Genomic DNA, 27,022 nt, shown 5'->3' on the forward strand with positions numbered 1-27,022 from the left:
TATTTAACACTGATAGATATTTTGTTTAACTTTTTTTTCCGCTACTTAATTCATCCAAGAAATAATACAGACATACTATATGATATTAAAATACTAACATTGAAACGACGAATAGATAAAGATGATAGATTTCCCTGTTCTTGTCCAAAATGATAGTATTTGAATGCATACATATATTTTTTAAATTAGATTTTTTTTCCCTAATATATGAATATATAGTATAAGCAAGCAAGGATTTCCTTTTTTTATTAAGATGTCAGTGGAAGTTGTTTCACTGAAATGTTAATTCAGTAACTGGAATTGTAACGGCTTTATCAATTTAATTTCAAGTTGACATAAAAAGTCCAACCTGATAAATGCGCTTATCAGGAGCGGAGATTTCAAAACAGCAATCTTTCTTTGCGTCCTTCCGAAGGCTATTATTCATTCTGATGGTGTAGCCCTCTAAGGCAAATTCACCTTTCTGTTGTTTGTCTGTTGGAGATAAAAAACAAAGTTAGAGCTTCATTTACAACAGTGAATGCAAGTGGCTTAGCAGGTTATCGTTTATTCAGATTTGGTTTTCCATTTCATAAGTCTTACAAAGAACAGGGGTGGTTGTTTTTTTTGGTTTTTTTTAGCAAAATGATTAGGTGGTATTTCTGGAGATAAAGCTTTACTTTAAAAGAAGTACACAAAAGTATATTTTACTGTAGCATGACTACAGAATTCCACAGAGAGATGCTTGCAGATGGTGGTCTTATTTAGCAAGAAGTGCATGTTATGACAATTGTACCTAGGGAAAGCCAAAGAACTGGAACTTGTGAGACATGCTTCCTATAAATCAGTGTCTCTTTCTGGTTCAGTAAACCAATGGGAAAACCCATCTAGCTGAGAGCTTGCTGAGCTCCCTCCTAAACTAACTACTTTACTTAAAAAAATAAACTTCAAGCTCCTTTTTAAGCAATTGAAAAAGCCTTTCTTCCCACTCACTCCCAGATGCGCTTCCTTTCCACATGGTAAAAGTACAGAATGAATTCTGTTATAAATTCAGGTGTGTGTTCCCAAAGCATTTTTCTCAACATAGTTTAATTAGCTAATAAAAGTACTGAGCCCTACCACAGTTTATTACGTAGAGCCATGTGGCTGCTTTAAAGACAATTCTACTTTTTCAATTTTAAGGGTTCTGGTTTATAAAGGTAACACTTAGCTTAGGCCTGAGGTAAATATTCTGCGTGGTGGTCAAGTAGCACCTGTGTGCTTCTGAGCACTTTAAACCAAGGCATGTTTTGGTGGATATTAAAAAGAAAACAAAAAAGCAGAAGTAAGCTGTTTTTGCAAGTTCTGCTGATCACAGTACAGCATTCAATCTAATATGGGCATCACCAGTCACATTTTTCTCAGGCGTCCCAGAACAAAGTGCAGATGTAAATGAAAATTATATACACCTTAATATTGTTTTGGTTTTTTTCCCCCCACACAGAAGGGGAATGCATTAACTAACAAAAAGCATTAGACACAACAACACTCTGACTACTGCTGAACAGAAGCAAATGAAGCATTCATTGCTTGTGTTTTTCAGCAGATAAAATAGGAAAAAACAAAATTTTTGAAGGAGCAAAATGTGGCAAACAGCAACGCAAACATGAGTGGAAGTAAGGGCAGTTCCTACACAAATACTCTTCTTAGCAATCTTACATTCTGCTTTCTTCCATCTCTTTCTTAATTCTCACCCAGGGCAAGGAAACAGCAAATTAAAAAATTACATGAGCAAATCCAGAGCACTGTTCTATTTCCTTTTTCTAGTCCTTTCTGTAACTGTAAGTTTTCTTCATTATGTAGTAAGATTCAGTACTGATATTTTTTATTTGCTCACTTCTCCACCCCTACATCAATCAGGACACAGATGCAAAATTCATGGAATCCCACCAAGGCAGATATTAAAAATAACTTGCAGTAGGTTAAATAGATCTCCTTTTAATGAAATTCATTTCAGCCTAGAAATTTTATTGTTCCTTCACTTGCGACCTCAGGAAGAAGATGAAGTGGAGCACACTAATTTCTGACTCTCCCATAGTAAACCCCAATAATATACGAGCAACACAGACAGAATAAACAAGCATCAAGTTCAAAAGGCAATTTTGTCAAGATAAAAATTAGGTAAGTATTCAAATTTAATTACTTGGAATATTTCCAAAAATACTTCCCTGTGACACTGATGATCCCTTTTATGGGACTACAGTTTCAAAGAGTTAATCTGAGATATCTGTGCACTGGTACAGTTCTTTCGACGAGCATTAAAATTAGAACTAAAAGGTGCTATACTTTATAGTAGAAGAATAGCACAGTGCATGGTATCCGCATTGTATTTGTTCGTTTTCCTGTTTACACTGTCTTTTTCTTATCTCGCAGGATATGCCATTCCAAGGAAAATCATTTGCATACACCAAAAAGAATTGTATTTCCTTTGCTATTAAATTCTTTCACTGCACATTATGGCAGCAGACTAGTCATATCTTTGCTACTCTTGCTTCTAATTACCTATGCAGTAAGATGCCCCTGATAAAAGCCCAATGTAGCTCTGCACAAGTGCTTAAGATGCTGACCATAATGAAATTTCAAGACCATACGATACTTCATAGCCCTGACCATAAACCCACTAAAGTTGGGAGAAAGACTCAGTGTGCATTTACAGTCCCTGCAGCAACAAACCAAAGACCCAGTATGTCCTGAGAAGTAGCACCACAAGTACCAGGTGGGAGGACAGATGCCAGTTAATTGCCCAGCCGCATCCACTGACAATGACAGGCAATGGGTGCTTACAAATCCCAGTTGCTCCTGTAGAATTGACCTCTCGAGGAAAGATTGGAGACAAACCGTATTACTTGACAGCTGCGGGGCAAATCGTGACACATGGCAGCTGTTTGGCCAGGCACAGCATTCAGCTGTGGGCTGGAAGGCAAGGCCATCCTTGTGATTATCATGCTTGATGACCACCTCAACTTCATTCCTTAGGAAATTCTTGCAGCTGAGCAGGTGTGACTTCTATGAACTTTCCCATTCAAAAAATGTTTATATCACAAATACTTTCAGGACACTGTACTTCACTGAGAGTGTAACAGGTTTTGATGTTTAAAAACTTTAAAGACCTGAAGATTTTACTTGGAGACCAAAAATTAGATATACTAGTTTATAATGGTAAGAGCTTTAAATGTCCATAGCTTCAGGAAGCCTATTTACATTACTGAGATGTCACTTTCACTTTGAGTCTCCAAATTAGTATCAAAGCTTTTCCTTAGGAATTCAACAGCATATTAGGAAGGGATTGGGGAGAAACATATGAATGGAATGCACTTCTCCGAAGAAGGATAACATTCTTCTTGCCTCTTATTTTCTCAAGATAGGGCTTTGCAATTCAAACAAAGGAAACCCTCAGGTTGTTGCAGTGCAAAATAGAACAGCAATGCAAAAATATAATTTGATCAGTTTTGTAAAAGCAAGAAGGAACACGAGTATCAGAAGGTAAAAGTTTTTCCGCCATTACGTCAGATCTCATTTCAGAATAAGCTGCTTTTTACTCTTATCTTCTCATCCTCTTCCCTTCACTCTATATCAGGTATGCATCAATAAATAAATAAATCTGGGTCTGTGTGTCCCATTTTGCCTCAGAAATTCTGAATGGTAAAAACCTTGTACAACAGAGCGGACAGTCAAGAATTAAGTACTAAAAATAAGACAAAGTTAGGACAAACATTTTAGAGAAAAATAAATTTATGGGGCAATGCTTAAAGTAGAACAAATACAGATCTGAATGAAATTTGAGAGCCGCCTTAAACGTTTTCTAAATTTCATGCATCTTAAAAAGGAAAAAGTGAAATATTGTTAACAATGGAAACAGGGCCAATATTACATTAAGGAAAGGGAGTCTCAGGGGAAGCAAACAAAAAACGTTTTGAAGTAGCCTTGCGTAACTGAGTCCATGGGAACTTTTGAAACAAAGGAGGGTAAACCTTCAACTGGGTCTTGAAATGATTGGGTTGTAAATTTGAGGCCTAAGGCATTGTGACCATATTATTAGCACATGTAAAAAGAATTAGTGCACTCTGTAGAACAGAGAGGACTTGGAGATTGGAAAGGAAAGAAGTTACAGAGAAAGGCATAAGGAACAAAGGCAAACAGAAAGATTTCGGAGAGTTATAAAGTATTCATAGATACTATTAGAATCTATAATTTAACTCTCTTCATCTTGAAATTAGGAGCCTGTGAGATCTTACAGTTTACATGTCTTCATGCTAAATGTAGTTTTGCATACTTTTCCATACGCTTTCTAAAAACAGCACTTGTCAGTATCTCAAAATGGTAATTCCGTTCCCAGCTTCTAGAATAAGTCTTTCCAAGTGCGCACCTAGCAATTATTTTTTTATAGGCAGCAAGCCTGAAAAGCAGACTTTTTATTTTCTCAAATGAGAAAAATCTAAATTTAAAAAAAAAAAATTAGAGGGAAAGACACTATTTTGAGCAGCAGTTTGTTTATATTCAAGTCCAGACCTGCACGTCACTGAGTTAGAAAGTTGTCCCAGAGGACTCAATAAACCTACAAAGCAATGCAGGTATTATGAAGCACCAAGATATCAGTAAACATTGAAGAAACAGCCATAAACTTAACAGCCTGAAAATGCTTTAAGTTACGCTAACCCCTCAGTAGGCTAAGAGAAAAAAAATATACAGCAGCATCTTCCTTTATTCACAACTACTGCAATTCTGTAGCCACAGAAAATCAAATTTTAGGAGTTAAAAAAACATTTTTGTGAAAAAATTGAAATAACGAGCCTATTTTCTCCTTCCTATGCTCCTACATTGGCACTACAAACTGAAGTGCAGGTGATAAGGGATAATCAAGACTTCATCGTCATTTTCGTTTATCAATTACTGCCTTCCTAAACATGTACCTCCAGTTTGCTGAGACAGAAGAACATATAAAATTGTGGCTGTTAGGTCATTCATTTAGATTAACTTTCCTGGGCATGCATTCTGAGGTCTGAAGGACTAGTCATACCACCTAGGTGCCTGAGCTCAAAGAAGAGAAGGCCTGTAGATGTTTATGGAAGAAAAGACTATTAAAGTAAGGAGCAGGCAAGTTTCTGGAAAACCAGGTCAGCTCTGATACTTCAGCATGCTTCTCTGCAGTGCTGTGGGTCACATACTGACAATGGATATTGCAGCCCAAGTGCAAAAACACATGCATTTCCTGCAATATGTACTTCTAGGTCAAACCACAAACCAAGGTTTTTCCATCACTGATCAGGAAATAGAAACTTAGGTGATTTGCTTAAACTTGTCTATATTGCAGAGATAAGTAACACTGCTTTACAATCCAATGCTACACCAAAAGTACCAGAAAATGTAGGAAGAAAAAGGGAAAAAGACATATTAGTCAGCAGACATCAGAACCATTATAAGGATGCTTATAATCTCAAACTTGGCCTACAAAATATATGTTTCACCAGACAAAAACTATCCTGCACAGATTAGTGGTCTACATGTCCTGGATTTAAAAAACATGCACAAGATGAAACAAGAACTAGAAATCTCTGCTACCTGTCTGCATTATGTGCACAACTTTACATAACTCATTAAACACATAGCATGACTGTATGCATCTCTCTTCTCTACTCATCTCTCTTCAGAACAGGTTCACGTTGACAAAAGTGGAATTTTCCCATTGTGTGAATCAGCTCTGGAATCTATCAGTAACAAGGGCTCAGTCAATATAAAATGCCTGCAGACATTGCCCAGGCTCAGGCAGACCAACATCGTTTACACAACTGCCATCTAAACAATTTGGGAGGTGACGGCAATTTTAGAACCACAGAATATCTTGAGTTGGAAGGGACCCATAAGGATCACTGAGTCTAACTCCTGTCTTGCATTTAGTGATTCAAATGCATGCTTCACTGTTAACCTACAGCTGTGAAGAACACAGCTTCCTTTTCCACAAGGCCCACGTTATTTGGTGTAGCATCAGAGGTTACTACAAAAGAAGAGCTCAAATAATACAGCTTACCACAGTGGGTACTACTGCTGGCTGTAGAAATGGGACAATTGCATCAAGTTCTTCAGGAAATGCAGACCAGATCTCCTAGAGATTCTCTTATCACACCCCATTGTCACATGTTGACAATTTGCAGCTGAAGAGCATTACAAACAGCAGTTCGCATGTCCACAACCACCAGCATGATAGCTCAGTTTCAGTAGTAAACTTGTTTGTGATGGATCTAAAGAAATCACGTCCAGTTTCCACACACTGATGTCAACTTGATTCTTCACTGGAATAGACTTCTATGTATACCGTGGCATCAGAGGGCTGAGCCAAGTACCTCAAGTCACTCAAAGAGAAAGTTATTTTCTTTAAAGACAAATTCTAGAGTGACTGTTGTTCATCCCAAATCTGCAAGAAAATCCATTTCCACATTCTGTGCTTCTTTTTCCTGTACTAACAGCACCAGTCACATGGAGGCACAGCATGTATGTGATCTGTTTGCTTCCTCCGTGAAATAGCCACAGAATCTATGTCTATGCAACTCCTAAAAGATGCTCCATGGACCATGAACTCCTCCCACAACATTAGGGTATGGTTAGGAGGATGTTCTCCAAACAACTGAAGATGACAAAAGCTGGAAATGTATAAGCCAAAGCATCTGCCTGTAGATCAATAAAGAAAAACTATCTCTGTGTATCTCAGTCAATTCCTAATATGACGCAAACCCATTAATCTCAAACTTTATCCTATGGAACATGTTTCCATGTGCCTTACCTTTCAGTATAGATATTGGAAATTACAACACAGAAGCAACTGCAAAAGGAAAATGCATGGAAGAGGGGGAGATGGTGTTTTCCTGCCTTAACCCGAAGACCAAGAACTAGCAGATGAAAAGCCAAAGATTTATAAGGGAACATACAGCAGATGTAGTAACAATTGTAGTAACAATTTGAGAGGAAACTGTAGCAAGATGAAAACTGGACTTAACCTCCAAAGTACATGATAAACAATTAGACCCTTAAGTTAATTCTCCTTTTTTAAAGAGGGAATGAGTTTAAATGAGTCAGCAAACTCAGTAAGGGAACAAACTAAAAACTGTATCAAATTAAAAACATATGAAAAGACTATCAGCATTAATCTCAAGGGGAGTAGCACAAACATAAGCAGAAGAAAAAAAGAAAAGCTCAAATTGAAAGTTTGTCCAAAAATAAGTTCTTTTTGGGGAAAACAAAAAAGAATTTTTGAAATCTGCACATATATAATTCTACATCATAGGTCTTACCCTTAAATACAAAATACACTTTGCATGCAATTTAAAGGATGCTTTGTTTCACTGACAATTTTTAAAATTCAAAGTGATATTCCAACATTTATGTCATATTCTTTCAAAAATGGCCATCCTAACTCACCTGCAGAAACTAGCCCTAGTCTCCATGACTGGCTTTTAGTTTGATGCATTACTTCATTTCCAGAATGAAATTTAGAAATAAACATGGTACACCACTATGTGTTTTTAGCACTAGCATTTTCTTCGAAAGAACCACCTTTAAAGAACTCAGATGGTATAATTGCTGTAGGGTATTTTAAAATGAAAATCCCATTTAGACAAAAAGAGTCTTTGCTGTCTAATAGATTAATTAAGCACCAGAGTACTATCAAGCCTAATAGCTAGCTGTTACTGGCATGCAAAGTAGCTTTACAAATAACTTAAACCTTTTTCCTCAGTTTTCCTGCTTTAGAAAATGGGCAAATCAGTTACAGAGCCTGAGAGTATCCATATTTATACATTTTTAAAATTCAAAGCACAAAACAAACAAAAAAAATCTTTTAAGTTTCATCTGCTCTCTAAGAATGACCTTGGTTTCTCAGTTTCCAACTCCAACTGAAGCTTCCATATTCATTTGTTCATCAAAATATTATTTTAATAGTTTATCATTATTCTTATAATTACCTTTGTCGCTTCCATAATAGTAGAAAACCGTCTTACTGATAGCACACCAACGCTTCTGCCATTCAAAGCCAAGAAAACTGTGGTCTGCAATCAATATAACTCGTGTTACATTTCCTTATGGCATTACAAACACGAATATGTTACTTCTTTTCAAATGTGAGGGAAGAGGGAAGGAGATAGGAAAAGTGCTAGGAAATGAAAGCAAAATCTGGATATGAAGACGACATGAATGGAATTGAGAAAAAAAAGCTAGAAATAATAGATTTGGTGGAAGAAAATGGGAATTTGAAATCATATGAAGAGTGAAGCCATGTCTAACATTAAATATAAGGAAATTATTAACAACTTCCTGAATATTTCCTGTAGTTATTGTAGCATTAAGTGTTATTGAGATGACAATATAGGATTTACTGAATCAAGGTAAATATTGACTGAACCAAAGCTGAGATCAATATTTGCCCTCTTGAAGGAAAATAAATCTTGATGCTTACTGAAACATGAAGTCAACATATGGTACTTTTACATAAATTCCTAATGTTTTCTTCAGAAATATCTGAAAGTCTCTGAATTATGGCTGACACTGGACTTTCACAGCATGATTATTTTTTTTTTCAGTCCACAAAGAAATGGGATCATCTTTTAACAATTCAGGAGCAATTATGCATTCTTCTTTCTTTTGCACAATAATGATTCTACATTTCAACTGCTGTTCCATTTTATTTATCACCCTGTATGAAGTTATTTGCATGTACAACTACAAATACTGGCACACAGAACCTCCAAACATGATTTATACACTAAATGATTTTCACAAAGATAGCTAAACTTACCTTTTCTGCGTTTTTCCAGATATCCAGCCTTCAGAACAAACTGAAGATCTTGAGCTGCAATAGGAGGAAACTGATTCCCTGAAAGAAAAACAATTTCTGTGAACTCCTGTTCTTCAGGAAAAATACTACAGTAGCATTAATAAACTTTTACATGCATAATGCACAGGACTATGGGAAAAAGTAATTACTATACAAGATTATTGAAGTACAAAAAGCTCAAATAACTACGAATGTCAAAACTGTCACTGCTGTCATCACCACTTCAGCATGGAAAAAATAGAGCTGTGTAGCAGCCCCTGCAAGTTTTGGAACAAAAAGAAAAATATATAAATTAAACAAGCAACTTAGAAATGTCAGCCTGTCATTTGAATGCGGTCTGTACAGCAAGCCTGCAATAAAGCAGTGATTTTTTTTTTTTTTCCAAATGTGCTAGCAAAACCAAGCATCAGAATCCAAGGCGACTACATAGGTAATATGACTTTCAGTAACAGCTCCATGCAAAAACATCTTGAAACAACATACAAGGCGAAGAACATATATTATACTGCATACAAAAAAAAAAAGCCCAGATGAAGGGATGATAAAAAGTAGCACTTGCTACTGACAGACATTGCTAAATGTACAATATGACAGTAAAGCACTGCTGAGGTAAATAGGGTTTATAAGGCAACGCTAAACAGACCAAAGACTTTCCACGGAAATCTAGAAGATTGTTGATCTACATATATTATTTTTAGATTTTACAGAAAATTCCTGTGTCTGCAAAATAATGAGTATTTTCTCAACTGTAAATTCACAGCTACAAGCATGAGACTAACTAGTCTAACTACCTCAAATTAAAAAAGAAATCTAGATGTTAAAGACTGCATCTTCCGCCCTGCAGCTTTCCCTTGCAGAATGAATAAAATTATGGTTTAAATGAAACTGCTAGTATTGAGAAACATGTTAGATATGTCTAATAGCACTTACATGAATGTCACACTGCTTACTGCAAGCAAAAAAGCAGAACAAAAGCTATTCCTGTGCTGCCTTTTTTTTTCCTTTTAAGTGCATATGAGGATCACAGTGAAGTTCCTACTACTTATTATCATCAAATATTCATAAGAGTCACTGTAGGTAGGTGGCAAGCTTACATGGTAGCAATTATTCACCAAAATATATGTAATCTCATTAAGTTCCCCCAATAAAAGCACAAAAAAACCACTATATTAGCAGACAACCCTGTGCTAACCAACCACTTTGAACTACGTATGGTAGGTTAAAGATCAATCGTCTGACCTTGAACTGCAAACACTGTCTCGGGAAGGTGATGCCTACCTTCCTGGGTTTTTAGGTAGTCCCTTAAAATAGATTTATTTTTTTAATTGGCATCCAAAAATGAGTTGGATTATCGTGGCCATATTTAAATATAGTTGTGTGAGGAGAAATACAAGAAAACGAGGTAGGAGCATATGAAGAATATTATTGTTAAAACTATGAAAGTCCTCCAAATGAGAATACATTCCTTAAACAACAAAACTTGCTCTTCAGACAACAGAAGATTTAAGATTTTGTCGGGTATCGCAAGTTAGTAAATGGAATTTTATATATACTGACATTTCCAATGATTCTATTTTCAGTTTGACATTACTCTTGATATTATTTCAACTTCCTCAGAATGCTTAATACTGCGTTAAAAGTACAAGAGCTGTTGGCTCCATGTCCAAGCATCTTAAAGTGATGCAGATGTTTGCCTGTGCTAGATCCACATGAAACCACTGCACAACATCAAATGAGAATTTAACACAAAGACACTTGCTGGATGCTAAAGGCTGTTTAATAGCTCCTTAAAAGATGATCTAATGATGACATTATGGCAGAGAGAAGGGGAAAAGCTTTACAAACACACGTAGTGTGCTGCTTTCAGTTGGTCATTGGGAGGCATCAGTGTGCAACACTTACAGCCTTACCTCATCACGTAGGGCATATTTTACAACAGAGCACCCCCACAGATGTGGAAGCGAGAAAATCTAAGTAAACAAACAAAACAAGTTCACTTACATTTATCAATTTAAGAATTTCAACAACTAATTGCACTTGATGTTATATGTTGTTTGTTCTATTTTAGTTCTTGAAGAGAAAGCTTAGCAAGTGTTCATTTAGTGAATGGCCAAGTGAAACGGGACACATAGCCCCAAACATAATAAGGTGACTCCATGTTGTTCTGCATATAGGTACAACCTCATCTGATGTACCTAATACACAGAACTAGAGAATCAATATCCTACAAGACTCCCAGTTTTGCTGCTTCCGCTGAGGCAAGTTGGGATGAAATTGATGATAGCATTTTCTGAAACTACATCTATTTTGCACTTGGTACTAAAAAGCTCATAAAAAAACACCATCTACCACTCAGAAGGAAGCTTCTTTTCCTGTTGCTCAAAGTTGCAGCAGGAACTCCGTGAAACAAGGAGCAGCTGGTCAGCATTGCTGTTGGCCAAAACCTGCAAGTCGCTAAAGCAGAAATAGATCACAGGCCTATTATTCTACTTCTGTCTGAGAAGCCTGGGAACCACAAAATACAAGGGATCTTTAGTGAAAGGTCAGGAGAGAGGGATCTAATTGTAATATTCTGAGACACATACATCTGTACATGAAAGCAAAAGCATAAATCAGCCTAGATTCCCTCCCTCGTTCTCCTGTATGTCCAGAAGGAAGGGGAGGGAAAATAAGTATTATCTAAAGGATAAAAGAAAGAGAAAGAACCACCTCCTCTCAGATTCTTATTAACCGCAGATGTTGTGCATATGTGGCAGGAAGAAGGCACAAATGCAGATCAACTCTTAGCCCCATATTGTAATAAAAACAAGGAGGAGAAGAAGGAAAAGAGAATGCCAACTTCCTTCCAGATACCATCTAGAGCCAGCAAAGACCCCTAAACTGTGTCATCTCTCTACCTTTTCTTCTAATCTTGTCCATGTCTCAAACTTGATCTGGAGGGAACTGCAACCCTTAGACGTAGAAACTCCCAATCAGAAGTTTGGGATTTGTAGAATACGTTGGTTTTCTGCTATCGCTTTCATCAAAATGCTGCTTCTTCATTCATTTGAGATAGAACAGGCTTGGCACAAAACATTTAAAAAAAAAAAAAAACTAGAGCAACACTTTGTTATAGTAAAGCAGCATGTGTTTACATTACACTAGCAGCTGAGATCAGAGACTCATCAGATGATCTCTACACAGAACTTTGAATAAGACAGCTCTTACTCCAGAAAATCTATTTTAAAGAGAAAGGCTGCCAAGAAAGAAGGTATTACTATTTTTTTAAAAAAGATTTAGAAAGCAAATTAAACAACTTACTTCAAATCACATATTCCTTTACAGTTCAAAAGCTCTGAATTCCCAAATACCATACTATATTCCATAGTATATTCTCATGCATGCTCCAGGACTTCTTGAAGACAGGAATGTTTTTCCCTTTCCTCACTGATGCAGGCGAAATGGGCTGGATTTAAGTTTCAGTTGATCAGAGCAAAATTTCCTAGAACCAGCCCAAAAAGAGGACACCAGTAGCTCTTGCTGCCTGTTTTGCTCTTGTATGTTCTGTTTCCAAATATGTCTCAAGAATTTAGGAATTAAGACATTAGCAGAGCCCATGGCCTTTCCTGTTCTCTCCTTTGGTAGACTGTAGGTTTTGAAACTGGATGTAAATATCAGACTAAAGTAGCACTGTTCCAAGAAGTGGTCTGTGGCTTGTATCTCTGTAGTTCACATTTGCTTCTGTAAACCCTCTAAGATGCAGTTCCTGCAGCCTGGCCTGTGATGGGAAGTAGAGTAGAGAATACAAAAATGTCTCCTTTCCATTCCTAAGTTTCTACTTCAGAAATTAGGTCTTGAACTTTATTCTTTCGATATGAAAATTCATGTCTATACTTTCCAATATCTGGGGAGATGATTATCTTGCATCCCAAATGTCCAATATTAAAGGAGGGAGGTCCATCTGCTTAATATTAAAGGTTTTCCTTCTTTCTTGACTTCCCACTCACAGGTGAATTCTGGAATAATTTCTCTTCTTATCCTGGTGGGAATTACCGCAATGTATTCCAAACTGAAATCTGCAGGTTAGGCTTCACTTGCATATTCCCAGACTGATGCATACAAAAACCAGATAAAAATATTTATGAGGCATAAACCTTCAAATCTTAGAGAAAAGTAAATCACACATATAACATACTAGGTTCTTCCTCTTGGTTCTGGGTGCTCTTGTGCCAAGATAGTTATCATAATGCTACTACTGCCAGGCTAAAACTTCCTCCAGTAAAGCCAGAATTGCTACCAGACATGCTGTGACTTCAGAAAGCCAGAATTGCTACCAGACATGCTGTGACTTCAGAAAGCCACAAATGCTATTAAGATAGATGTATTAATGCAAGGGTTCCACTGTAAAAATCCCACAAATCCAGTGCATCTTATGACTTCAGAAAGATGTCAAAATAAAGCTCATGGCACTGCTATAATTTTCACAACTTCGTAATGTGACAGTCAAAAGCCTGGGTAATGCAATTTAGCCCCCTAGTGCAATAGAGAATTTAGCCCACTACTTAAAAACAATTTAATCGGTATCACTTTACATGATAAAGCATGAAATTTAATCGTTATGCACTGCATTTTGAGTTTTGGGGAACATAGTGATGTTGAAATTTCATTCTGCACACAGAACAAATAAAATAAAACTAGGTTGAATTATTCTGCACTGCATACCAATAGGAATATTTTTCATTTCTTCAATGTGGGCTAAGGGATACATAAAACAAGAAATAATTAGAGGTCAGTGCATTCTAAAGAGGTGCTTAGCATGCTTATGGGAAGTTAAACAGGCTAAGTGGAGATAAGTGTAACTCAGTGCTGCTAAGTGGTTAATTACACCTTGCTTTCCTAGTACAGGCCCATTGGTCTAAATATTATAATGGTAAAGTTTTCTTGCTCAAATAAGAATCATCCACCATTCTTCAGTTCTTGTAAAAGAAAACTCAAGCCAAAATATATTAATTTGACTCTATCAAAAACAAAAACAGCGAATTCTGTGTCATTATATTCATGTAATTTTTGAAAGTAATGACTTTTTTAATTTTATTTTTCCAGCTTCTTTTTTATCATATTGAGGACCCAATTACACCAAATGAGAAACTGAAATCTATCCCTCTTTGAATTTTTGCTAGTAAAAACTCTGTTTTCTAACAGAGAAAAATCCTGGCAATATAAAAGGGAAACTTATAAGCTGGTATACAACTGGGTATTTCTCCAAAAACAAAGAGTTGCTCATAAGTATTAAAGCACGTTAAAATGTTACAATTAAGATTTTTCTTTTTCTCTCAAGATGAGGGCTTTTTGGATATCTCAGGAAAACTGACAAACTTTTTCTGATGTTTTTGTTAAAGTCTGAGCGAAGGAGGAATAATGTTTCTAGCTACATGCAAAGTGTTTTCCTCCTCTTTCTTTTCATTCTACCCAAAATTCTTCGTAAATCTCCGTTTATTTTCATCTGGAAATATAGCATTTACTGTTTTTATCAGCTACTGCAGAGGGATTCAATTATCTTTGAATCCATACACAGCAATACAGTGGGGTCACATCTGTTTCACAACCACTGTGAATCTAGGCTAAAGAAGATTAGTTTTACTCTCGTATGCATGCCTTCTCCCTGCTTTTTTGTTTAAGTGAAAATTAATGTATGTTGAACTTAAAAAACCTCCCATTTTCCAGAGTCTTCTGGTTAAAGAAAACCTATCAGTGGGAAAATTATAAGATCTTATTAGCTTCATTAACTGCCACAAACACCTTCTCAAAGATTACTTCAGTACTTTGCAAATGTACTAGCCTAGTAGTGGTGAATCAGTCAAACACGCAAGAAACAAAAGATAAAGCTTAAAAAAAACATAATTCATTTGGAGCAATAAATATAGCAATTAGTTTTGAAACATTTGTTCAAGAAAAGTTAGCATTTTGGTCTTCAAAGTGTCTGTTTCCAAGAAAGTGTAGGAGCTTTGCTCCTGAGCCATGCCCAGCACTCACCATTGTGTTTTAAAATCATTTATAATAACCTCCTCAGAATAACTTGCTTTAATATACTTCTCTAAGAAGAGCCAGCAGTGTATTTTATTAAAGTATACTTAAAGCAGCATCTGTTTCCAGTTAGTTCCTTCTAATCTGGGATCTGAAGTTTGGGCTACAAGCACTAATATTACACCCTTGGAGGCCTAAACGTTGACTATTTCTTCCCTACTCCTCCTTGTAAGGAGAGAGGTATGAGGACTTCTCCTCCCTTCCTTCCTGCTAGTTGAGGAGAAGGTAGTGGGCCAGGCAGCCTAAAAACCACTGTGATATATTCTTTACAGAAACTCTGAGCTCTTTTAAACATTTTATATGCTTGAAATCTTTTAGTCATTTTCATTTATCCCCTAATTAAATAAATGTGTATTTAGATTTTTAAATTTTAAAAAACTTATGTCTATGGCATCTCAACCCTCATCTGTTTTCTGTGCAAAGCTTCCTTAATAGCTGTAACGCATTTCATCTGATGAAGACTTTTTTTTTTTTAATTGAACTACTGGAGTCAGCCAGTCAGTCTCCATTCACCAAGATCCACCGCCTAATGGAATCATCCTGGATCACACACTCCTCATCTAAACTTTACATTTACAATGTCTTCATAAACTAATATCGCCCTGGTCTTCTACATTCTTTTGTTGCCTTTCAAATTGTACTAAAACACCCTCAAGTCACATTTTCTATAGCACTTTATTGTGGAAAGGAATTAATGGCTTTTGCCCCTTGATCCAGATTTGATTTTCAGCATGGATAATTAATTAATAATAATTTTAATATTTTTAATAATAACAATAATAATATTTAAAAGTGAAGCAAAGATGCAATGTTTTCTACTCTTCAGTTGTTTTAGAAAGACTGAGGCATGACAACAGAAAGGAGATATAACATCAAAGAAAAGTTATCTTGCACAAAGTTCTCTCATACTTTTATGCCACTGTAATATAGGGCATGGAAACTTAAAAGTTACGCTTAAGTTCTTCCAAGCATCATTACTGTTAATCAGTCATTCTAGACAGAGAGGTTTCCATCATGCAGAGGCACATACTGCTGCTAACAGAAAAGTGTAGCAGTTGGAAAGAGTGAAAATACAAATTCTGCCTATTTAACAAGAAAGTCAGCTTCTTACTTGATTTTCAGAAATACACAGGAAAACACACAGATAAAAGAAATGCCTTTGCACTGCGGACAGAAGGAAGTCAAAAGACCATCATGGTTCAATTAGAGGCACTGGAAAGTCTCATGAAATGACATAGGCAAGTTGAAATTTCCCAGAATCATCTCACAGACAAGCACACACATCCAATTTTGATTAGAAACCCTAACTAAAGATCCAGAATATCTACACAATAGTTGAACTGCAGAAGGTGCTGTTAGCTAATCAGAGAAAATTACAAGGTCAGGAATAAAGAGTATACAGCTGGAGTATGACCAGCATGATGTCAAAATGCATATGGATAGCATCTTTAACCACATCTTGATTCCTGTATTCCCAGATGACTAATAGGAAAAAAGTCCTATACTTTTATCAAACAGCAAGTTAAAAGCTAGCATTTAAAGTCCAGGTGAAAAAAAAAAAATTTTTCAGCTTAACATCTAAAACATCTGGAAAAGGTAATACTACAGTACACCACAGTTTACAATTTTTAAGTAACCACCTAGTAAACATAAGCAAAACCCTTGGAAATAACCACGTATCACAGTGTCCTAAGAAAAAGTTATGGTAATGGAAACAAGAAATTTTCTATTACTTCTTAAATTTTGCCCTAGCTCTTTTTAGTTTTAAAAAGTCTAAAATTTTCTCTTTGGATGACTGGCATGTTTTGTTCAGTAAATGAGCTTAAACTGACAGTAAACAACAACTATTTAACTCGACTTTTTAGCAGAAAACCTGCCAAATATCACTTTTTGCAAAGCTAAACAATGAACTTTCAAAACGGTATTTTAAAATAAGTAGCTTGTGTTCTTTAATTTCAGTATCCTATTAACCCAAGTGTTTATTACTCAGCTCTCAAGATCTAAACAAATTTAAGTTTGGGGACTTTTCTGGGACTTCTATCCAGATTTTGGTAATATTAGCCAAGCTATATTCTTCAAAAAGCGTGGAATTTTTTTCCCACTTAGTTTAGCTTTTCTCAGTATTTTTTTGCACTGCATCTTCTCCTAAGGAAGAACTTTTGTTTAAAACTCCTTTCCTGAATTGTTCAGTTTGTAGTTTTTCTAGTTTCAAAAGCTAGTTTAAGGCTTCTTATTAAAGAAAAAAAATCATCCACTGTGAATTTCAATCTGTGATAGGGACATTTCGTCAGGGGGATATTTTCACTGCTGCTCTCACCAGAAGCATAACAGGCTAGATATACAATCAGCAAACACCAAAGAAATCCAGGGAAAGAAGGAAATTCTCAGACTATCATAAAACTCCAACGAAAAACCCCAGCATAAACTGTACAATGTTTTATACATGGAAGTCACTTATGCCAAGTGGCAGCCTCTTGGCTTAGTTCTGCAGGCTGCAAAGTTCCAACTGTTCTGACTCCTAGCCAAAGTCCTAGTCTGCTAAGCTTCTGAAAGGAAACATGCATACAACACTTAGAATATTTTAAACGCTCCAACAGCTCATATCCCTGATCAAAACAAAATTTAACATTACTGGTTGGCGCTGGAAATCTTTCATCTGTATGGAGGAAGGGCTTAGAATTCCTACAGTCAGCTAAAAACAGAACCAAATCTTGAAAAGTAGCTCTTGTTGAGTTCAATGCAAGAGGGTCCAAGAAAGCTACAATTTTCATTTTCCACATTTTGTGTATTACTGCAAACACAAAATGGCTTGAATGTTCTGCTTCATTGCTTCATTTTCATCCATTTCTTCTACTACTAATAATTTACGTAAAAAGCTGTGATCAGTGAAGCTGTGAATGATGAAAGCTCCTTTGCATCCAAAAGCCAATGTGGATTCAGATGGAGATATAACTTTCCAGTGCCATCTGCACATAAAGATGAGACTTTTCAAAATAAAACAAAAGGAAATCTCACACAAGACCTTCAAGTTTACCCACCACTGAATACAAAACGCACATCAAATTTATTATCATTTATTATCTGGAAAAACTGTTTTGAAAATATCTGAATCTCTTAAGGCAGTAACCAGATTATAATCTTTGGAAACCATCTATGGTATTGAAATTTAAAAGTGAAGAAGTCACTCCTATTGACTTCCTTAATGCCTGTTTGTCTTTTCCCACGGTAAAAACATCCAGATTTCTGTCTCTTCAGCATCTGCAATATGAAATTCCGAAGAGGTAAGGTACTGGAAGTTCACAAACCAGAATTACCATCATATTCAGCAGTGTGGAGGTTACAACTTGGGAAGAGAGAACTGAGTTAATAGCTGTAACTGGATTCTTTCGTGACCTGTCCACAAGACTGGAAGGAGAACACACTGCGAGAGACAGGCATTTTTTAAAACTAAAGACTTCTACAATGAGGAAATAGGTGAATGAGTATCAATGGGACTCTTCAAACTGCAATTCCAATCTGTACCCCTTGATTCTCATAGCACGTTTGTGTTTTTCTTAAGCCCATCTCAACCTAAGCTAAGAATTCGAAAGCCAACCCAGCCGGTCAATGTACTGCTTTTGAAACTCATGCCAGTTGTAACATTAAAGGTGTCTGAATTAGCTGAATGTACTAAGTGCTCTTGCTTGGTCAATGGATAATATTTAGTGATGAGTACTATGATCTGGGAATAGGTTTGTAGGAAAAGTAATAATCTTCTTCATATAACTAGTACCACTGAAAAGAACTGGACGAGCCTTTAGGCAGGCAAAAGAGCTCACCTATGCAAAAATTCCCTTTTAATCTCCACTCATTCCCAACTTCATTTCAAGTGGTTAACAAATATACAAACACGGCCTAATGAAATTACTGAGAATAGTATTATTCAAAAGCTGAGCTAAAAACAAGGAAAATATATATATATATATATATATTTTTTTAGAACACATATACAATATTTTCTTCCAATTTAAAAATTGTTGCTTCACTTCTCTTTAAGGGCACACAAAAATAATAATTGTGTCAAAGCTATAAGCAGGTACTGCCAAAATTTCATCTGAGCGCATTTTAAAGCTGATCTATGAACATCAAAAATGAAAATGGGACTTTCAATGGAGATGCTGACACAACCTTAACTATGACAATGCTAACAGCGCTACTATAATAAATCTGTCAGTTTCCATAATGTCTATGACAGTCCCATTAATATGAATGATGCACACTTCACACAGCGTACTACATAGCAACTGCAGAAGTTATATCATCTTCATTCAGAGTAACAAATCAGTAATCAATATTTGTAAAAGCAGACTAATCCTTTGTAAAATCACTGGTTTAGTGATTGAAGAGTTTGCTCAATTTACACAGTTAATCCCTCTTCATCTGCTTGAGCCCTCTATTTATTCCAACCACTTACAGTGGTGGCTGTAGCAGATTAATACATAGCTTCATGCTAAGCATGTATTGACAATTGACCCAGCGTATTGCTGTCAGGATAATCTTTACAAACATTAAGCTTTTCTTACCAAGCCTAAAGGCTACATTTAGAAATCAAAAGTTTACAAATAGTCTCAGCAACTTCCCCTCACACATATTATCACACTTCCATTTAATTCCTTCTTAGATGCAGCATCTACTGTCATATTTTCTAGCCCCAAAAGATAATCTCCTGAACTTTTGATTCCTCACATTATAATAGAGCTACCTCAAAGAAATTTTAGAGCAAGAAATTTCTATAGTAATAAGAAAAAAAAAAAGGAATATATTGCAGCATATCAAGTGGGAAAAAAATGACATGGCCATCTGTGCAAATACAAATAAATTAGTATCCTTTATATAAAGAAATGAGTTGAAGCAGCATCACTGAATTAAGATCAAAAAACCCAAAAAGGTCACTGTGAAGTCTCTTGTTTTTTCTTCTCAGACTATAATACTAATTAGTTGGAATAGAGACAAAAATATTTAGTTACATCTACATACACATCTATAGATTTGAGCTGAATTTCCATAGGTTAGTCCTTCAAGATTTTTCTCTATTTTACGGCTTCTACAAGAGAGGAATGAAAAGCATAATTTTCTAAAATAAGAGAAAAGAATTAATGTAGATAATATTCCTAGTTTCACCTCACGCTCATATTAATCCATCACCTCTGTGAAGCTATTTACACTTAATTTGCCATTACATACTTCAGTTATGTTATGGACAATTTAAAGGAAAAAAGTCCTAAAATATTTTGAAATATTTTAATCTAAGAACTAATGTTTTGGTTTAAATAAAGTAGAAACTCTTAAGAAGTTAATTTGCATGATTAATCATGCCACAATTCTTATGGTAACTTTTTTCAGAGAAGCACAATTCTGTATTATCTGCACAGGACACGACTTTAATGTTCATACGAAACTAAATCTCAGTGTTAGAACAGTATAGCCACTTACATGCTAAGTTTTCATAACAGCAATTATTGATTCTCAGAAAAACAGTTGAAAAAACACAGATGGTAAGCTCACCCAGGCTATGGGGGGTTGTTTGTTTTTTTATGTGGTTCCCTGAAATGAACTCCTCCACCCCCATCCCCCTACCAAAAAAAAGAAAAAGAAAGGTGAGTCTTAAGAGAAAAATCAGATAAACCAGTACTGAAAAAAGCTGGTTTGGCTGATACATTAATTACTGGACTAGAGAGCCTAATTTATCTATCTGGCTCTAGAAATACAATTTAGATTCAGGAATGGACTTAAACACAGCTGGCAGAGCAAGGAACACTTACCTATTTACCAGGCAGTCACTGCACACATCAAAAACTTGATGCACTTGATTTATAATTTGAAATAGATTCATAGGGGAAAAAAAAAGTAAGGCTGGAGCACTAGCTTGTAAGGGGCAATAATGGACTTCAGCACTGAGGGTCATTAAAGCAAAGAGCAAGAGGGATTAGATTCTGCAATGACAGAATCATGTTAAGACAACTCAAAAGTCAGCACACAGATTTGTTCTGTGTGTTTCACTGTTGAGATTCTGTCAATCTTTAAACCAAAAAATACAAGTGAAGAGATGCTACTACATTAAGCAACCTAAAGTTTATCATTTGGTTATTAAACACAAAGGTGTCACTGTAGAATAGTATCATCTGAACGATGCAATAGGTGAGCTGCAACACAAGACAGGTCAACATGTTGTCTCTACTCCACCTTAAGAAGGAAATAGCTTTTTAAAAATGAGTGATCGGATGCATCAACTGAAGATAGAAGTGGTGACTTGGGGGCAAATAGAGAATGTTGTGTCTGCCTACATCTATGCTGTCCTTTTCAGGTTGAGTAAAAATACAAGAGATGCAAGGCACAGTTATTATCCTACACCACAGCATATTCTGGGAGGAGTTTTGGCCAAAGTTAGAGAATAAATAATTTTTTTTAACTTAATTCTACATCTTCCCTTAAGGCAAGTCATTAAACTGGGAAAAAAAAAAAAAGATAAAACCTGAATCGTATTTGTTAATAGGCACACTAGGATTTTAGCCTGTTAGGGAAAAAGGCATTTTGTAGATACGCAGAGGATTATAAACCATATACTGTCTCAGATTTATTAATCATTTATTAATCTTTCTCTTACACAGATGTGCATAAATTGAATCTCCCTGAGTAGGTCTGGAACCTGTTACCAGTGGATGGAGAGTGAAATCTCCACTCTGAGGGTTGTGTTGAAAGTTTCCAATGGCCCAGCCATGTGGCTAAAACCTAGAGTTTACTCAGCCACTAATTACGATTTCAGAAGGAGAAAAAAAAAAAAATTACATGGTATTATGGTATTTTAGAGTGCTGAATGAGATTTTCTCTACTTGTAAGCATTCTTCTGCAAGCCATTAGTAGCAGTAACAACTGCTCATTTGGTCTCTAAACAGCCTAAGAGTGCCAGAAACAACAAATAAGTAAATTCATGCCACCAAGAAAGTCAGCAGCTGCAGCAAAATCTTAAAATATATTGCACTTGGATACACACTGTCCTGCTGCCTTTCAGTGAAATTTGCTCAGGAAGATGTCTGGGGAGCCAGGTCAACAGTTGACTCCACCAGAAAAAGACAAAATAAGGCCAGGATGCTGATTTGCAGCACCCCTAGGTGTCAGCAGAATGGTACTTTTGCCTCCAAATCTGTAGTGAAGGACTAAATGAGTATCAGTGCAAGCCAATAAGTTGCAAGTCTCTGCTTAGCCATGCAGGTGCTAGCACTGCTCCTGCTTAAGTCAGGCTAAAGAAATGAGAGAAAAACAGCTGGAGTCATCAGACTGCAGGCGGTGGGGCAGTGGCAAGACTGACAGGCCAGAACACTGAAGTCCTCAGGCAGTTTCTGAGAAGGCAGCAACAGTCATGAAGTGTTGCCTAAGGTGTGTGTTAACTCTTTGGTGCACACTGGTCCTGCGGAATCCTATACTCCTTGCTGCAACGCTGGGCATTACAGAATAGACAAAAAGACACCTTAGGGTTATAATTGGTTTTACAAGACCTTTTCAGCTGGTGACAGGCAATTAAGTCTTCAGTTTAGCTCTAAAATATTTACTCTGATTCTCCAACTGTATATCAAGACCTATCACTAAGCATACCCCCATCCAATTATAACCAGTAATGCCACTTTTCGGAATTTTAAGCAATTTTTATATAGGCAATGTAGACGCTGTATGGATTATTTAAGATCTATATGACTAAAGGCGTTCCCCAAAATGTTATGAAAGATAAACACATTCCCCAAGAATACTTAGGCACGGTGTGCATTTAACAACATTTTGAAACACAGCTTTACAAAATTTAAATAATGTAAGTAGTCAACATGATCCAATTTCCCTTGTTCAGTTTGCCATTTCATCAGCATAAAAGATGCTGGAACTTCTTTGCTTTCAGACACCGCAACAGAAATAAACATCATGACTAATCCATTAGACATTCATTGCAAAGGTTCATATAATGCAGAAATAGGAGTGAAAAAAAGTACTCCAAGGAAATTTTGTGTTGAGAATGATCAGTTGATTAGGTACAGGGACAAAAAAAAAAAATACATAGAGGTTGTCAACGCTACTGTCATGTATAGAAAGGAAAATTAAGTCATTTGTTATTCTCAGTTGGAGAGGTCACCAATGTTATCTTGCACATGATGATTTGATGCACTACATATGATTAATGATTGTTTAAAGGACACTGCCAAGGTCTGTAGGTCAGACTATGACCTTTCTTTTTTTCCCCCCCAGTTATCCATAAGCAGAATATTTATAATTCTCTCCTCTTTCTTCAAAATATTTTACTATCTACTACCATGAAAACAAGAACTCCAACAGTATAAGATTTCAAAATAGCAGGAAAAAATATCCAGTGAGGAAGCAAATATTACAGAATTATATTTGCAATGCACTAAGTTATTTTAAATGGTTGATCCAGTCGCAACTATCATATTCAGCACATTCCATTTCAACTGCACAAGTTTTCAACCTCTTCATGTATATACATATTTTAATGCTTTGGAAGACAACTGTGTACACTTGGACTCAAAGTTCCTCCCCAAAGTCATTATGTGATGCTTCAAAATTTTAAAGGCAAACAAAAAAGAATTTGTTTGTTGTCTTCTAAAGTAAAGTTCCCAAAACTAAAAGTGCACAAATTACATTCCTTAATGTGTTTCCACATCTCTAGCCAGAGTCTTAGTTTTCTTCATCTCTCATTCAGATTAGAGCTTTTATGTTTTTTAATTTATGGGGATAATTTATTTTTTGTCATGTAGGTTTTTTTGTTTGTTTGTTTTTTAATAATCTTAAAATCTAACAGGCATTAAGTAAATACATAGTTAAAGTGTAAAAAAAGAAGAGAAAAAAAAAAAAGGAAAGGACCAAACTCACATGACTGGACAGCTATTCACAAACCTTCAGGAACAAAAAACTATTCTCTGGAAACCTCAAATGTTTTGCAACATGGTGGCATAATTTTCTGTTCATGGATATGGGAACAGATATTTGTTATCTAGGCCAAAATAATCTTCAAATGAAAAACAAGCACTAGTTTTTGTGTTGTTTTTTTTGTTGTTTGTTTTTGTTTTTTAAATAAAAAACAAAACCACAAAGCATTCTTAATAATAATATTGAATTAGTTTGGTTTTGTTTGGAAGGAGTTGTTTGTTTTTAAAGTTAAGAGTTCCCCAAAATTTCTTTTGAACAGATTTTTTTCCCATTATTCTCCAGGAAGAGGAAGAGACTTTTATACATCTTCATCATAAGGCTCTTACTTCAGATTTTAAAATGGAACTCTGTGGTTACTCTTTTCCTTTACTGCTGTACTTTGTAAATGTTTAATAACAGACCGATTTCTAAACTGCCCGTGTATTCTTCTGCTTTTCCACAGGGTAGCAGTGTGCTTCAGAACAAGGCCACCACTGTGGGAATATGAATGAGTACACAAAATCCCTGCAGAAAGCAGCTGTTCCCTCTTGTACATATGCAAATGTATGAATGTGAAATAATGAGGGCAGCTTTGTGAAATAAAGACAGAGAACAACAGAGCCAGAGTGGACCACAACAAAGTTTTTGTAGGAAGCAGTCAACTGAAGTCTGGGGGGAAAAAATTCTTATGAATATTCTCAGTTGTGAGAATCACTCATCTGAGGAAAATACTTCCCCCCCCCTTTTTTTTTTTTAATTCACACTGAAAATATATATATATTTAAAGCCCAAAGACAAAAAACACAAATGTATTTCTTCTAAGACAGTCAGTTTTTTCAAAAAAATTACCATGTAATTAAGACAAGCCTGGACATTTTTCCTTCCAATACTGTAAGTCTTATGTATGACCTTGGACAAGTCATTGAATCTAACTCAGTTTTCTTCTCCATAAAATGGAGATAATACCTCTGCCCAGGGCTACTAGGAAGCTAAATTCATTGTCCATAAACGTGATTTGAAATAGCAAGGTGAAAGGGCTTTATCAGTGTTACGTACTTCTGCATTTTTCATTGCTTTTGATAAGTCTAATGAAACCATGTAAATTTTGAATGACAACATTAAGCAGATTTTCAGGCAAGCTCTTGCTAGAAGTAAAAGGCATTACAGATTTCTTGGGATGACCCCAATTTGAGCTCTGACAACTAATGGCTGAGTCAGAACATTGCTATGTGAAGTACTGTAAAGAGTCTTCCAGATGTCAGTTTTTCTAACAGGGGACCGTTTATTCAATACTGGAGAGAGCAGTTACATCAGTGTTTGACTAGGAAGAAGAAATGCTCAAAAAGAAGAAACATTTCGCATCTGCTTGTTTGTTAAGTGACAAGCAACACTAAAATCTTTTAAAGTCTATGACCGGAATTTGCTGCTTTAGTACAAATCATGCTTCTCACCAGCAAGTGCAGAGACAACAAGAACTAATTTATCAAACCAAAAATGTACAAGCCACAGACTGAACTGCTCAATTCTCTATATTGATCATTACCTATGTCCCCTTACTGTTAAAAAACTACCACTATAACCCCAACTTTTTTATTATTATTATTTATTTATTTTAATAATAATTGAATTCACAGTCTCATAAAGAACATCCTTTGGCAATGCATGTTCTGCAACAATGTTGAGTTTCACATATCCATCTCACCTAATTGCTGTGCACTTAGGGCCACCACAATTGCTGCCCTTTTTTTAAAAAATAAAAACTAAACTAAATTGATCTCAGGGTTTAACCTGCATAACTCAGCATCATAAACTGCCACACAATGCATTATTTTTGTTCCCATGCTCTTACTGATATGTTTTACAAACCGAACATTACATACATTAAAAAAAGACAGTTAAATCTAAACCATCAACAATCTAAACATGAATTCATCTGCTCTCCTTAAATGTCTTTGACAGAGAACAAGCCTGTCATTGAAGAAGTTTGTGAGCAACACAAGACTGAATTCAGAATCTTCTGCATTACTTCCATAAGACGCTTATTCAATAAAACAATCATAAAAAAAAATAATTGTTTTTCACTAGCATTAAGCTTCACATTTGCACTGATCTTTAGTACAGCTGGTGGGTCTGCTGGTTTGGGCAAGGCACTACAGTCCTAGCAATCATTGTCAGCTTCCTGCATTCTGTGCAAAGCTAGGACTTCTGCTCATATAGTAGGTTACGCTGCCAAACATCCTAAGCTCCCAGTCCAATGGCTACTACACTTGCATAAAGTCTAAACCACACATACAATAAGGGTATTTTCAATGCTGTGTCATACTTGTAAACTGAGTACAGGATCTTGTCAGCCTCTGAAGGTCTGCTTTCATGATCAAGTATCCCAACAGACACTGACCAGATTCCTGAGGCACTAAAAACTACAACACAAAAAGCAGATTTCCTTCCCTAATGAAGTTTTAGAGAACAGCAGACAGCAGAAAACAAGCAAAAGCATGTGAAAATAAGTGTATTCTCACACACTTCTGCCATGGATTCTCCTAGCTTTGTACACTTTTAATAACATTTGCATGGCTAACTTCCTTAGACAGCTAATCCAAAGTTTTCACTGCCCTGGGAACAAAATGTGGAAGTACAGTGAAGAGACTCCAAGGAAACGAGGTGTAAAAGGCAACTCCTTTTCTCTTCCCTTCTGAGACACTAGAGAATTTCTGATGCCAGAGCTGGAAGGAGAAAGGCCAGGAATTTGTGGGGGTCCCCTTAGCCCATCTGACTTCCAGTGCTCATTTCCCTTCATTTCTTGTCCCTGTTCTAACCTTCAAGGTTGGAAACAGCAATAACCTGCAAGAGCAGGTTGTGAAAAGATGCAAGAGGCACACAAAACTGGACTCAAGGCTAAAACTAGGAACTAGGCCTGGCAGCGTTGTAAAACAATATATATCAACTACAGAAGGTATGAAAGCGTCATACAAAAGGTACAGTTTGAGGCACCACTATGTATTAAGGACATAAAACCAATTTTTGCCATGTATATAAAAAAAAATCCCAGAAAACTATATCTTCCAATTTAAAATCCAAATAATTGATGTGTAGTCTTCAAGCCAGAAGGTATTTCCTTTTTAAACAGCCTCAAAGCCACCACGTCTAAGACATTCTTGTTAAGAACTAACTTAC

General features: G+C 36.0%; 1 protein-coding gene across 3 annotated transcripts in view; it reads right to left on the reverse strand.

Annotated features, from left to right (window-relative positions):
• SKAP2 (src kinase associated phosphoprotein 2) overlaps window positions 1-27,022 on the reverse strand; it is a 108,992-nt gene that overhangs the window by 35,033 nt on the left and 46,937 nt on the right. For all 3 annotated transcript variants that reach the window (XM_010712794.2, XM_010712795.3, XM_019616481.2), the window contains 3 exons: window positions 8,801-8,878; window positions 7,971-8,054; window positions 350-474 (listed from right to left, as the gene is read on the reverse strand). In XM_010712794.2, the coding sequence (XP_010711096.1) occupies window positions 350-474; window positions 7,971-8,054; window positions 8,801-8,878 (287 nt within the window). The remainder of the gene's footprint in view (window positions 1-349; window positions 475-7,970; window positions 8,055-8,800; window positions 8,879-27,022) is intronic.

This window comes from Meleagris gallopavo, chromosome 6 (assembly GCF_000146605.3).
Source record: "Meleagris gallopavo isolate NT-WF06-2002-E0010 breed Aviagen turkey brand Nicholas breeding stock chromosome 6, Turkey_5.1, whole genome shotgun sequence".
Lineage (NCBI taxonomy): Eukaryota > Metazoa > Chordata > Aves > Galliformes > Phasianidae > Meleagris > Meleagris gallopavo.